Raw genomic sequence first — 13,456 nt, 5'->3', positions numbered from 1 at the left:
AGCTGGAAGGTGCAACACTTCTGTGCACGGCTTCCCCACGTCTTGTAGCTCCTGTAGAGAGAGGGAGAGTTGTCCAGGACACACAGTGAAAGGTGAAAGGTCAATAAATGACTACATTAGAAGCACTCACACTCACTGCCTTTTGTCAGCCAAGTTTGGAGTGATGAGACGTTTTGAAGGTGGAAGCTTTTTTGGGTAATTCTTTTCACACTGTTCATTGAAGACGATTTATCAATGAGTATAAGTGGCAAATATATAATGTTGAATAATAATAAATGGATTAAATGACTTGACCAGTAGCAAAGTAATTGACCGGAAGTACAATTCTGTTTTCTGAAAAGGGTATGAAGCTGTTGATGGCCCCATCTAGCCAACCTTGTTGCTGTATCTAAGGCTTGTAATCTCGGGGTCTCCTATATCACTCTGACACCTGGTCATCACAGCGTGCTCCTCTGTGACCTGTGAACTGTGAAAACTGTCATTTAATGGCCTATATTGATTGGCCCCCACGCTTGTGGTGGATTTTTATTAGCTGCATCAGTCCTCTGATGGAAATGACCTTTCTCCATCCCTGAGGCGGTATGATATTATGGTTGGGCGGGGGGGGTGGTATGCCTTTTGGAAACAGTTGTTCCTGTACTGATACCTCTGCAACCAAAAATATGCTGGTCATTGTGGACAATTCTTGTTATACCACTGTATTGTTAAATATCTGTCTGTGGGGGCAGAATGGCTCCCTGGTTAACCATTTTGAGCATTTTAAGTTGGTCAGGCATTTAGTTTGAGAAATCAACTGGGAGCTCCAGTAAATTGTTGACATTTACAGTTGCACATTGCCTGGCCTTAAATGATTGCAGTGGAGTGAATTATTTATGCTTGATTCTTTTGAATGTTATTTGTGGTCATTAGTGGGTATTGGCAAGAGAGACTGTGTCATCTCGAGTGGTTATCTCATTCTCTGGCCAGAATCACAGACTAATGGCGGCAGGACCCAGATATTTTTTGTTTGTATTTAGTGATGACCTGTCTGTAGCTAACCAGTTACTACTAAGACTTATGCACCAGAAGCAGTTGTAGCACAACCGGTAACAACCACCATCAACTTATGACTTATAATGATCATTTCAGCAGGATGAAGTCTTGAAACTTTTCATAAAACAACTAAGTTGGTCTGTTGAAATATTTTCAGAACACTAAATGCTCTGAAAGCTCTAAATGCTATAAAGCTGTTGGCTCTAGAAAAGCCAATGCTCCCGTCTTGTAAATTACTAGTTTCAATAGCTCCTCCTGAAATGTTCAGTGTTAGCTTTTAGTTGAAGCCAGACACTGAACAACCCTGGAGCTCCCCCTAGTGGCACTCTCCAGCAGTTAATAGTAAGGTGCCGCAGGCATTGATCGGTCACAGAACACATTGATCGGCCACGGAACAGGCTGGACCCTGGTGTCAGTGGCATTGACCATTCACTGAGGCCATGCCAGAGGTATTGACCGGTCACACAACAGACTCTGGAGCTCCCGCTAGTGGTACTAGCCAGTATTAGCACACAACCTCAAGAATGACCAGTTTGAGCTACAACCCACTCTCCAGAGAACTTGATTTGAGCAGTTGGTCTTTGCTACAGGGCTTTGCATCTCCTGGCTGCGTTTGCTTTTTCCCTGCTGGAGGATGCTTTTCCTATGCCTACAGCACAGAACTTGTGTTGTGTTGTGTTGTGTGTGTGTGTGTGTGTGCCCATACTTCAGTGTGTCTGCCTCTGTATAGATGGCAAACGCTGTGCTGTTTGTTGGCTTTGTCCAAATCTGTCTGACTGACTGAAGAGAGAGGATGTTGCAGCGTGCTCACAGAAGCCACGTGTTTGCTGGCGTTGCCCTGGCAACAACACCGAGGCCACAAAGAGAGCTGGAGTCCTTGAAATCTGTGGGGCTGAATGGAGGGGAGGGGAGGAGAGGAAAGAGAGAGAGAGAGAGAGTGAATGATTATGGTAGTGGAGAGGACGAAATGTGTGTCTCATCTTTTCTCTCCCTCCCTTTCTCTCTCTCTTCCAAGCCCTCCTGATGTGTTTATTGTTAGAGTGCATCTGTTATCCACTGTGAAAATCAATGAATTCCAGTGAGTGACATGCAAGATACGTTGTTATTATGCTTCTTGCCGCACTAAATGTATGGCTGTTTGAAAATATCCCTTTCATACTGTGTTCACTTATTAAACATGTATTCTTATTTGTTTGTGTATGATTATTTTATCACACTTTGCAACTCTAGATATATAGTTCTCTCATAAGTCATTCTATTCACTCTGGCCTATTCACTCGGGTCTGTCAGAACTCATTCAGTCGAGGAGTGCCTTGAATGTTTGGACTGTTGTGTTTGTTGCAGGGAAAAAAGTAGTCCTGACTCTCAGTGGGAGACTCACTGTTTTTTTTTTTTTTTACTTTTACTCGAGGCTAATAAGACATTTTTTTTTTTAGGAATTGTTCAGCTTGATGGTGACTTCACATAAAGAATGTCTGTAAGCCATTTAAGTAATTCTGTCCCCCCCCCCCCCCTTTCCAGTGTGCAGGAGGACGACCGTCTACGCATTGAACGACGCGAGAGCACCCAGTTTGAGTTTGGCACAGCCATGAACACAGTGAAGGACTTTTACTCTGACCCATCTCATCAAAGGCAGGATGGAACGGAAAAGGGTACTCTCTGTGTGTGTTTGTGTGAACGTGTGAGTGTGAACGTGTGCGTGTGTGTGTGTGTGTGAAAGATACACAAACAGGAGAAAGATAAGAGTTTGTGTGTCTAGTGTGAGTGAGCGAGAGAGAGAATTTTGTCATGCACATATTTGTCTCTTCATTTTTATATGTTTGCCATATTTGACAAGTACATCTGTGCGTGTTTGTGTGTGTGTGTGTGTGGATCTCTGCCCCCACCCCTCCTGTGCGGCTGGACGCTGAGGCTTCTGGGCACTGCTGTGATGTTATTTGTCTGGCCTGACAGGGGTCACTGTGTGTGGGCTTGTGCTGTGTAATTGAAAAATCATTTCCTTTCGGGGATGGATGGCGTGATCAATAGCGCCTGTCCTTTCCGTAGCGTTTGATGAGGCAGACAGTGCGTCATCGCTGGATCTAGCTTGCAGAAAACGGGATTTCTTTTGTGAGCTAGGACCAGTAAACTTCCACTTCCTTGTGATTTTTGAAGTTTTAGGCCCAATCTCAATACTTCCCCTTACCCCTTATCTTACCCCTTATCTTACCCCTTACCCTCGAAGTTGCGCGTTCATGTGAGAGCTAGTGGTGTCTCAATACCCAATTTGATCAAGATTAAGGGGTAAGGTTGAGGGGTGTATGGCCCTTGTTTTTAAGATTATCGTTGAGCTCACTTGCTCCTCCAAGGGCTATCCCAGAGCACACAGCGAACCCAGCTCGGGAATTTTCAAAAAAAAATGGCTGCTTGAAGCGAGGAATATTTTACATGAATGAAGCTATCTACACAACTTTTTATATGTTTATAATGACTCGGTTTGATCTGAAATGAACGACACGAACGATTCATTGTATTGTAGGTCTTAACTGAAGCTTTCAAACGGTAGTTTTAGGTCACAGCTAGTGCGTATGCCACCACTTCATTGGGTTATATGGTAGCTTGCTAGGACTAGCCTGACTCCATGCATGTGTACAGATAACTTTATTATCCACGAATTACGTTTGATATCTGTGAATGACAGCACTTGCTTTGGAGACATCGATCCTTGCTTTACATGTACCGTCCACAAAACAATTACGACAGTCTAGTTTTGTGCTCTATACAGTCGTATATATTTGCAACCATAATTGAAACTTTTTTTAAATCGCTAGTTTCATAGCTCATACAGTCACGCATGTCTACAGATAACTTATCCGCGAATTCCGTTTGATATCTGTGAATGACAGCACTTGTTTGAAGACATCAACCTATGCTTTACATGTACCATCCTGTATTATCCAGGGACGCCAAGTGACGTACCCGAAACCGAGTGGCGTCTCATTTCATAGGGGAAAGTTTTCAGCCCTTGGCCCTTACACTTGCAAGTGCTAGGGTTAAGACAAAGACAAAGCAAAAGGGACGAGGGGAAGAATCGAGATTCGGCCTTAGTCTTTCCGTTCATTCAATTGAAACCCTTGAATTGAATCCATTAGGACAGGGTGCTACTACGTTTGCAGCTAGATAACGAGAATCAGCGTCACCAGCTAAAACGGACATTGCTGGTCATTTTTATAAACTTTTTTCCACAATAGTTTTTTCCCCCTTGTCAACATCTGTCTGTTTCCCTCACTTTTCAACATCTGTCTGTTATTTGGCACAAGAGAGCATGGTTAAGTTTTCATTTCTGTTATTTTCTTTTTATCTTGTCAGTGGAGATACAGGACCATGTTTCAGACACCTTCAGTACACTACAGTAATGTAGCACTGTGAACCTGATTCTATACTCAAACATTAGAATAGAATGTCTGCACTCATGAAACCAGCTACCATAATTAGCCCCTCACATTCCTCCCCCATTCTCCTCCTGATTACTCTCAGTGTACACATCACACAGTGACATAATAAAAACACAGGTCACACAGTTATGTTTCCTGAGGGTATGGTGTTTTGGCACTGACATTTTTCAGAGGCTCACTGCTATTTAGGTTCCAATGCTGATTTCGATAATTAACTGTTCGTTTGGCTGCGCACGCTTCGCACTCGACACCTGCCCTTCTGCAGCGTTGAGTGAGATCATCCGGCTACTGGCATGTCATTAACGCAGTCTGTGTTTGCGCAGGTCGCAGCTTTCGCATCAGAGGACGACAGGGAACTGTTTTTGTGCCTTTTGTCATAACGTTCTAGTGGCAGTAACACTAACTGTTCACCAAGGTGCTCATTCAGAGGACAGCCATGCAACACATTGACAAACACATCATACACTCTTAGTGTGTGTGTGGCTGTGTTTTTTTTAATTTATTTTTTTAATGTGGTTTGTTTTTGTGTTTGTCATTCCCCAGGAGTTTATCCATATTACAACCTGGAACGACCCGTCATTTGTTGCCTCGGCCCCATCATCCAGTATCTGACGGAGTTCAAGCTGGAACGTGTCCTGCTCTGCTGCAGGTGTGAAATGATTTCCCCCTAGACTCTCAGTATTTGCATGCATCTAAGGACCCACTCTTAAGAGTATAGGAACATCGGTTGTTTCACAGCTTTTACTAACCATTTGTCCACCCCCTGATTATCCCCTGCTGGCGAGAAAAACTCTTTTCTGATTGGCTGGCAGATGTTAAACAGAAGTAGTTCATGGCACTAGAATTCTCCAAAGATGAACAATGACTTGGTCAATTAAAGACTTAGGTTATGCACTGTTAAGATCTACAACAACTGTAAAGGCTTGATGAAAATAAATGAAGAAATATAAATAAATAAATAAGGCAAAACTAAATGTTTTAAAATTAGTAGCAAAACGATGGGCTGTTTGTCTGTAATGTCATTGGACCACCTGAAAACCGGGCCGACAGAGGTTACCCTTATCCATGACTAAAGAAAGAAGTACTACAAACTACACAGGTTGGCTTCTTTTTTAACTGAAACAAATGTTTCCAAAATGTGGGTTATACATGGGGTATAAGTGGGATAGTGGCCTTCGAGGTTTCCTGTTATACGAAAATATTGGCTCTGTCTGGAGTTCTTTGCCTCCACCTTCTCAAATATTTTTGTATAATGGGACACAGTGACAGCCATTATCCCTTACATATAATGATAATGATAATAAGGAACAATGTTTCCAGAAAGAAAAAAATTGGTTAGTAAAGTTTGATAAATAGATGAAGAGATAATTTTAGGTAATCAATCAACAGTAGCCAATATGGCCACTTTGTCAGTGTCAGTATTGGCATAATATGATAAAGAAGGAGAGGGCGCCCATCAAGGCGTATGGGAATTTTGTTTATATTTAGTTTTCATGAGTTATGTTTAGTTATGGTTGACTAAGCTGCTGCATGCAAATTTTAGTTAGGATAGCAAAAGTGGCGGACAAACAACTGGCTGCCTCATCCAATTCTTTACCAATCCAGTTTTAATTAGGACTGTAGCACTGCCACATTCTTAGTGGAAGTGCTTTTGATTTAAAGGCGCTGTTTGAAGATAATAACTGTGTCTAATTTGCCAGGGTCCCTAATTGCACTGAATTATGTATGTCTCATTAATTCTAGAGAAACGGCCCTTGTCTGAGGACCATTTACCTTTGTTTCAAAGCATGTCTTATAGACAACACAAAGCATATAGTATAGTCAACACAATCTGGATGGTTCTCCCACACTCCACTTCACTCCTGTCCCTCCATCGCAGGGTCTGTCAAACCCCATTTTAATGTCATGTAATTGAGTCCTTTCAGGTAGTCTCTGCTCACTTATGTGTTCTTTTCCCAGCTCCTTCAAGCGGCTCTCGTCCGAGACGGACGGCATGGTCCTCAATGCCACTACCCTAAAGAACCTGGAGGTGCTCTGCAACCAGGTAAAGAGGAGAGGTTCTCTCATCACAGACGATGACTCAGAAACGTCCCTGTTTCTTTGTCAATCTTTTCTTCCTTTGTTATTCTCAACTGTGACAACAATTTGTCTCTGGAGGGGATTGCTGTGTTGTGTAAGACATTGGAGAATGTTCTGGCTAATGTTCTCTGTGTGTCTGTGTGTGTGTGTGTTTTTTTCTTCTGGCAGACTACAGGTGCTGTGAAGGGGAGTCTGCTGTGGGTTCTTGACCACACTATGTCAGCGTTCGGGAAGAGGCTGATGAAGAAATGGGTGGCACAGCCCCTTAAATCAGTTCAGTAAGTCTGAGCTGGTGGGAATATGTAACCAGACATACCTTAGTCCCTTAGTTAGATGTACAGATGTAACATGTCACTGTAACGAGTATTAACACCTTAAACGCTGGACCTCAACCTTGACCATTCTTTACTGCCACAATGTTGCAATAGCCAAATAGCTAAAATTCACTCTTATGTTAAATAAAATCTCTCTTAGCCAAGAATGGGATCTTGAGATGAGAATGGAAGCAGAGAATTGCAACTGATAATCTCAGCAGAAATGTTCCTCTAATTTTTTCTAATTGATGCATATTATGAACTCTGGTATTCTGGTCAGAGATGGCTGGTTGTGGTTTTATTTATTTTTTGCTAAATATGATTTGTCTTCATGGGAAGAGAGACCATAATCTCATTTCATCCAAGAATCAGTTTTAGATCTCATGTGACGTACTGACACAGAGTTCAGATCTTTGATTTCAGCTGTGGATTAAAAACATTGATCAACATTGATCACTTTAACATGCAATCTAATGTGATTTATCATGCTATGTGATGAATCTACTTGATTGATAAGATAAATGGATCATCACACAGTGAGTGAGAGAAAGTATTTGTGTGTGTGTGTGTGTGTGTGTGTGTGTGTGTGTGAGAGTATTTGCACGTTTGTACGTGTATGTGTGTGTACGTCTTTGGGCTCCTGTTGAGCAGATTGGGCTGGTACCACGGTCAGGAGATCAAGTGGGTGGTGATGCAACAGCCCCAATCTTCTATTGTGGTTTAAAGCATGGCGAACACAGCCAGCGTAAGCCTACATAAAACATGTCTATAATGGAACCATTCCAGCTCACTCATGTTGTGGAACACAATCCCCGCAACATCCGTTGCAATTAACAGTGTCAGAGTCTAATTTTTTATACCGCTATTTTTATGCTTTGCTTTTATGCTTTGTTTCAGCTGGTTAGTTGTTGTATGAACACTGCCTCTAAACTATGCACAGTCTATACCCACAGTGATACTAAAGTGACTGACTATGGTTGACTTAAAGCTACATATTCTGTTTATAAAGCACACTAGGACCTTAACTAGGGCTGAACGATCAATTGCATTTGCGATATAATCGTGATATGATAAGACACGATTTTCTAACCGCAAAATAAAACTGTATTTAAAAAGTGCATGCCTTGTGTTTATACTTACAATGACTTTGTTTAAATTACTTAAATGCACAGTGGCAAAGCCACCGATTTGTTGTTATTGTTTCTGTGATGAGCAGTTCAATAAAAATGTAAAATGTGGGAAAGAATATTTTACACTGTTGGTCATATTGAAATATGAAAAAAGAGGATAAAAAAAATAATCACATCGCAATTTGATTATTTTCGTTCAGCCCTAACCTTAGCACTGCAACAGGGGAGCAATAGATGTTGGATTAATCAGGTTTGATTGGTTTGCTTCATGAATTTCAGTGGTATTGTCCACAAACAAGAACTGTTGTATTGCCCCATTTTGTTCAGTTGGCTGTTGTTACCGCTATGGATGAAAATCCATTGTCATCCATGTCATCAAGAGCACAGACCCAAAGCAGTTTTATGGGCTTCTGCAATTTGTCAATAACAAGAAATGACATGACCTCTGTTCCGCCGTTACCTCCCTATCCCATCTGCCAAATTTGAGCCCACTGTGACCTTGACCTTATTGAAAGTCCTCTCCCGGTAAGAATAAGAATGTATTGCACTAGAGTGGTGTAGCAGTTTAAGGCTCTCTCCTGTCTCTGTATTCATGCAGCCATCCCCCCAGCTCACGCTGTCCTATCTGTGTTGTCTTTAGGGAGATCCGTGACCGGCAGGATGCCGTGGCTGAAATCCTCTCCTCCGACTCCAGCGTCCTGCCCTCCATCAGGTCCCTGCTCACCCGCCTGCCTGACCTGGAGAGGGGAATCTGCAGCATCTACCACAAAAAGGTACTGGAGATGAAGCAGCACAACCCAGGGCTAGTTGACCTGGTCTCACATATCACTGGGACAGAGGCAGGATGAGCCAACTCAGAACATCTGAGTCACTTTTTGCCCATTGGTACAAGCTAAGCCATGCTAAACCCCGCTAAGCCTCACTTCCATGGTTTCCAGAGTGAACTGAATGCATGGACTCAATAGGCTGTATGTTTGATAGTACTGGCCTTTGACACGGCAAGCTCTCAGGCTTTCAGGGCCAATGTAGTTGCAGGTTATGTGTGGATGTTAATGTGTCCAGGCATCATATTTATGCTTGATGTGTGTAGTTTGCTCTGTTCATGTCGAAATTGTGCTTCCAACCTCTCATTCGTCATAGTTTCAGACTTGTGATAAATTCATTTGGAAACATGGTCTCTGTTTAAATCTGGGCCATCACATTTCGCATCACGACTCGAGTAGCTGTGAATACCGTTCTTAGCAACGTGTTGCATCCGTGGCGAGCGATACTGGCGTATATTTAGGCCTCGCTTCTTTGCCCCCTCGCCCCCTCACCAGCATGGCCCTGTGAGCCCATCTCCCCTTTTGACGGGGGACGGAAACGCGCAGTGCTTAATGAACTGGTCTTCCTGAATGGGGGCCACCATTAGTATAATGAGAAGGAGAATGAGATGGTTATTGTCTAAGGGGGTCATTGAAGATGCTACGAAGGGCCACCTCCGAGCAGTGGTGACGGGAGGCGGCGTTCATTAGCTCCTGCCGACCGACGCGGTGCTCTCGGGGACCCCGTTACTGATAATTACAGGGAGCCATTTCTCTCCCTGCGCTGTTGGGCCTCCAATGGCAGGTGAAGAAAAGACCTCCCGCCTCAACAGATATTAGGTGATCTGTCAGTCATTCAAAAGGTTAAAAATAAATGCCAGTGTCCGTGAACTATGCAGAGTGGCTTTTTAGGTTCTGGGTTACTGTCCTCTTCCCCTTTTTCTTTCAGTTTAATAAGATGCTTATTAGTTCATTGTTTCTCACGTCACATGAATGAAATTGCATCCTCTTACCGCTTTGGCTTGAGACAATGCTGTGTCAGCCGAGCTTGGATGTTGATTGAAATGTGTTACAATTAACTTAGGCCCCTGCTATAGAAATATGTTTACCCTAAGTGCACCCTAAGATGTGTTATTTTGAGCTGAAAATGATAAATGATATGACCGAACTGTGATGCAACACATCAATGATGGCCTTAGTATTAACAAAATCTGCATTTTATGGGTTGAAAATGGGTCAACACACCATTTACTGTTATAAAATCACCTTGAAAATGAACCTTGCAAAGCCGATGCTGACATACGACAATTTGGTACAAATCCACATCATGAAATGGGCGGCCGGCCTCCCAGATCCCCATCCCGTGAATGTGAGTCTCATTTTCAATTGCTGATCGAGACTCATCATTCACACCCCTTGCCCACCTTTTAACATTTTTGAAAATGATTCAGGGGAGTAAGGCTCAGATCTTGGGGTAAACTTACACTTTAAATTATACAAGCTCTGTTAAAGCACATATTCATTCTTCTCTTTGGTACAAGAACAGTTTATTGAGATAGCTCAGCCAAAATAAAATGAACAGTGATTTTCTATTTACTTTCCATACAGACAGTCTACCAAAGAATGTTCTGAGCACGAATGTTGCCATTTTATACTTACCGTACAAAACTTAAGATTTCTAACAAGAAATGCAGGTGTAATGGTAAACAATGCAAATTATTCTAGTATTGTGTGTGTGTGTGTGTGTGTGTGTGTGTGTGTGTGTGTGTGTGTGTGTATATATCTGTTTCTGGATGTTTTTTGTGTTCCTGTATGTGTGTGTTGGCACTGGTCGCTGCAGTGCTCCACGCAGGAGTTCTACCTCATCAGCAGCACGCTGGCACGTCTGGCCGTGGAGCTCCAGACCCTGGCTCCGCTAGCCCAGGCCCAGCTCCACTCCAGCCTGCTCCAGAGCCTCCTGCTGGGCCTGCCCCAGCTGCTGGTCCCTGCCAGAGACTTCCTCAGGGTGCTCAACGAGAACGCCGCCAAGTAAGTGACATGTGGCAGCACTAGTGGAAATTTCTTGACCCTTTAACACTTACCATGCACAAGGAAGTCAGTGAATGAAGATGCAGTCCATAAAAGGTAGTTGAGATATTAGCTCAACAGTCAATTCAATTCCCTTCCATTTTCCTGAAGCACCGTGTTGATTTGCTGGGAATATTTATAACTCTGCCGCCATGTTTGTTTCCCATTTACATAGACAGGTCTGTATGAACACCAGAATTAGTTTTGAGTGCAAACACTGAAAGGACTACGAGAAAATCGTGAAAAGCAATTTGCTGAATTTGATAAAAAGTGTATGGGATTAGAATCACGGACTTCTCCCTTAAGACAGCCCCTATCAATAATATCAATCCTCTTTGTTGTCAGGGAATTGAACAGAATTGGTTCTCTGTGCTGTCTAGGTCGATAAACATCAGGATTTTCCCCCCTCAGTTTTTGAGTTAGAGTTGTGTGGTTTTGAATTCAGTTTCTGTTGACCACCTCCACAGGAAAGGGGACAAGACGGCGCTTTTTTCCGACCTGACTGACTTTCCACTGATCCGTGAGAGGAAAGGGGAGATTCAGGCAGCACTGCTGGAGATCCAGGAGCATCGGCGAGAGGTCCGCCTTATTATGAGGAATCCCTCTCTGGATTATGTCACTGTATCTGGACAGGAGGTGAGGAACCTCTGCATGAAGGCTACATCTTCCTTAACAGAGGCAGGATTAGAATTGACAATTGTGTTGTCCTCTATCCCATTCTCTCACCCTAAAGTAGTGTTATTTGAGACATGAAAACAGTTGTACACAACCAGTGTGCTAGTGTTCATGTTGCATTTGAGACATTATAGTGTATACGTTTTCAACTCATAAACCCTGAATGTGGCATAGCATTGCATGTTACCTATATCTGTTCATTTTAGTCTGTTCTGAAAAGATCACCTAAATCCATTTATTACACTGTAGTTTTAAACAAAATGTTAGTTCAAGGAGTTGATATAACTGAACATAAGGAATGAATTGCATACTTTGATTCAACTTACTGTACATTTATTTATTAATTTGATGGCACCTGTTAATATGGATGTGTCTTGTCATCACTATGAGAACACACGCACTCTTAGGTCCTCGCATGCCAAACCTGTGAGTGAATCAGATTAGCACTCCCCTCCATGCCTGCCAGGAATTGACCCCTGTGAGCTATGGTAGAACTCAGAAAAGGAGGGGATGAACAGCATTATGTGTATTTGTATGCCACCGTCCTCCTTTCTCCTCCCTCTCCCCCAGTATCCCCTCTGGAATGCTCAGCAGGTTTACATATTTACGCCTGCGGCCTCTCCGTCTGCGGCGCGGCTTTCATTTTGTTTGTGTTAATTGGCCCTCCTGCTGCCCACTCAGGGACGGCTCGGGGACATGGGAATGAGGGCGAGCGCTGGTGGCTACTCACTACTGACACGCCGGTCATGGAAGAGGCACACATTTGTGTGTGTGTGTGTGTGTGTGTGTGAGAGAGACCGTGTGAGAGTGTGTACTTAAAAGAATGTTCTTCTGTGTGTGTGCGCCAGCATGTGTGTGTGCATGGACAGGATGACTGATGGTTTTGCTCCCTGCGGAAAGACGGATTGTCCAAGCAGTGATCTGGTTTGGGATTTGTGCCATTGTCCTTTTCTCTCACAGCCTTTTAATCAGAGAGGTCTCTCATGTCTGGCCTGCTGATACTGCCAGCTGTTATTTATAGCGCCATGCTGAAGACGGGGGCCTGTTTATTACGTCGCCCACCTAAAGTCAGTTAGCTGGCGCGACCTAATGGGAGGCCATTACACTGTCTGATTAATCAAGCCCGCCTATTCTGTATTCTACGTTTGGGTGGTGAAGAGATTAATCAGTTCTCGCCTCTTTTTCTCTCTGCCATTCTTTCTGTCTCTGTCAATGTCTTTCTCTCTCTTTCTTGTTATTTTTTTCTTTCTCTCTGTCTCTCCCTCCCTCCCATTCCCTCTGCTGCCTGCACAGTTCCTGATTGAGGTGAAGAACTCCATGTCAGCTACAGTGCCAGGCGACTGGATAAAAATCAGCAGGTATGAGGCAACAGCCTGCCAACATGTCTGAATGTAGGATAGGAAGGGACACAGAAACTCCTCCAAAAGAATAACCTGAGGGAGATAAAAGTGTAGTGGGCATCTAATAATATCTTTCCCTCCCTCTGCACACTGTGGATGGAGATGTGCTTTGACACCCTGTTTGTTGCACTTTGGGTTTAAGAGAAGCAACTGACAAATATGAATAAGAATCATCATCTGATTCACTTACTTGTACTGTATTAATGTGATTGTTGGACCTTCTATTAAAAAATAATAATATTAACCATTTGGCTTTATTTCATGTAATAACATTATTGTTTGGAAAGGGGGGAGAGAGGGAGAATATCTCCTCCACTCTGGTGGTGTGGAGTTCCCCCTCTGTTTGCCCTCACCCTGCTCCTGCCACCCGGCAGCCTTCTCTCACAGCAGAGGTGCACCCCAGAGCAGAGAGTTCGATCCCTTAAGCCTCAACTGCTGCTTAGTCTCTCCTCCCCTGTAGCTTCATCTCTCTTTTTGTTTTTTTTCCCTTCTCTCTCTCTCTTTCTGTCGTTCACTCTCCCT

At 43.3% G+C, this 13,456-nt stretch overlaps 1 protein-coding gene across 1 annotated transcript in view; it reads left to right on the top strand.

Annotated features, from left to right (window-relative positions):
• The window catches only part of msh3 (mutS homolog 3 (E. coli)), a 51,160-nt gene that overhangs the window by 9,387 nt on the left and 28,317 nt on the right, over nt 1–13,456 (top strand). The window contains exons 9-16 of the mRNA XM_080852356.1: nt 2,554–2,684; nt 5,010–5,115; nt 6,426–6,510; nt 6,714–6,823; nt 8,630–8,762; nt 10,633–10,820; nt 11,327–11,495; nt 12,828–12,892. Coding sequence (XP_080708482.1) covers nt 2,554–2,684; nt 5,010–5,115; nt 6,426–6,510; nt 6,714–6,823; nt 8,630–8,762; nt 10,633–10,820; nt 11,327–11,495; nt 12,828–12,892 — 987 coding nt within the window. The remainder of the gene's footprint in view (nt 1–2,553; nt 2,685–5,009; nt 5,116–6,425; nt 6,511–6,713; nt 6,824–8,629; nt 8,763–10,632; nt 10,821–11,326; nt 11,496–12,827; nt 12,893–13,456) is intronic.

Source organism: Sprattus sprattus (genome assembly GCF_963457725.1).
Source record: "Sprattus sprattus genome assembly, chromosome: 15".
NCBI lineage: Eukaryota > Metazoa > Chordata > Actinopteri > Clupeiformes > Clupeidae > Sprattus > Sprattus sprattus.
Note: the sequence above shows the minus strand (reverse complement) of the source record. Positions and strands in the feature narration are given on the sequence as shown.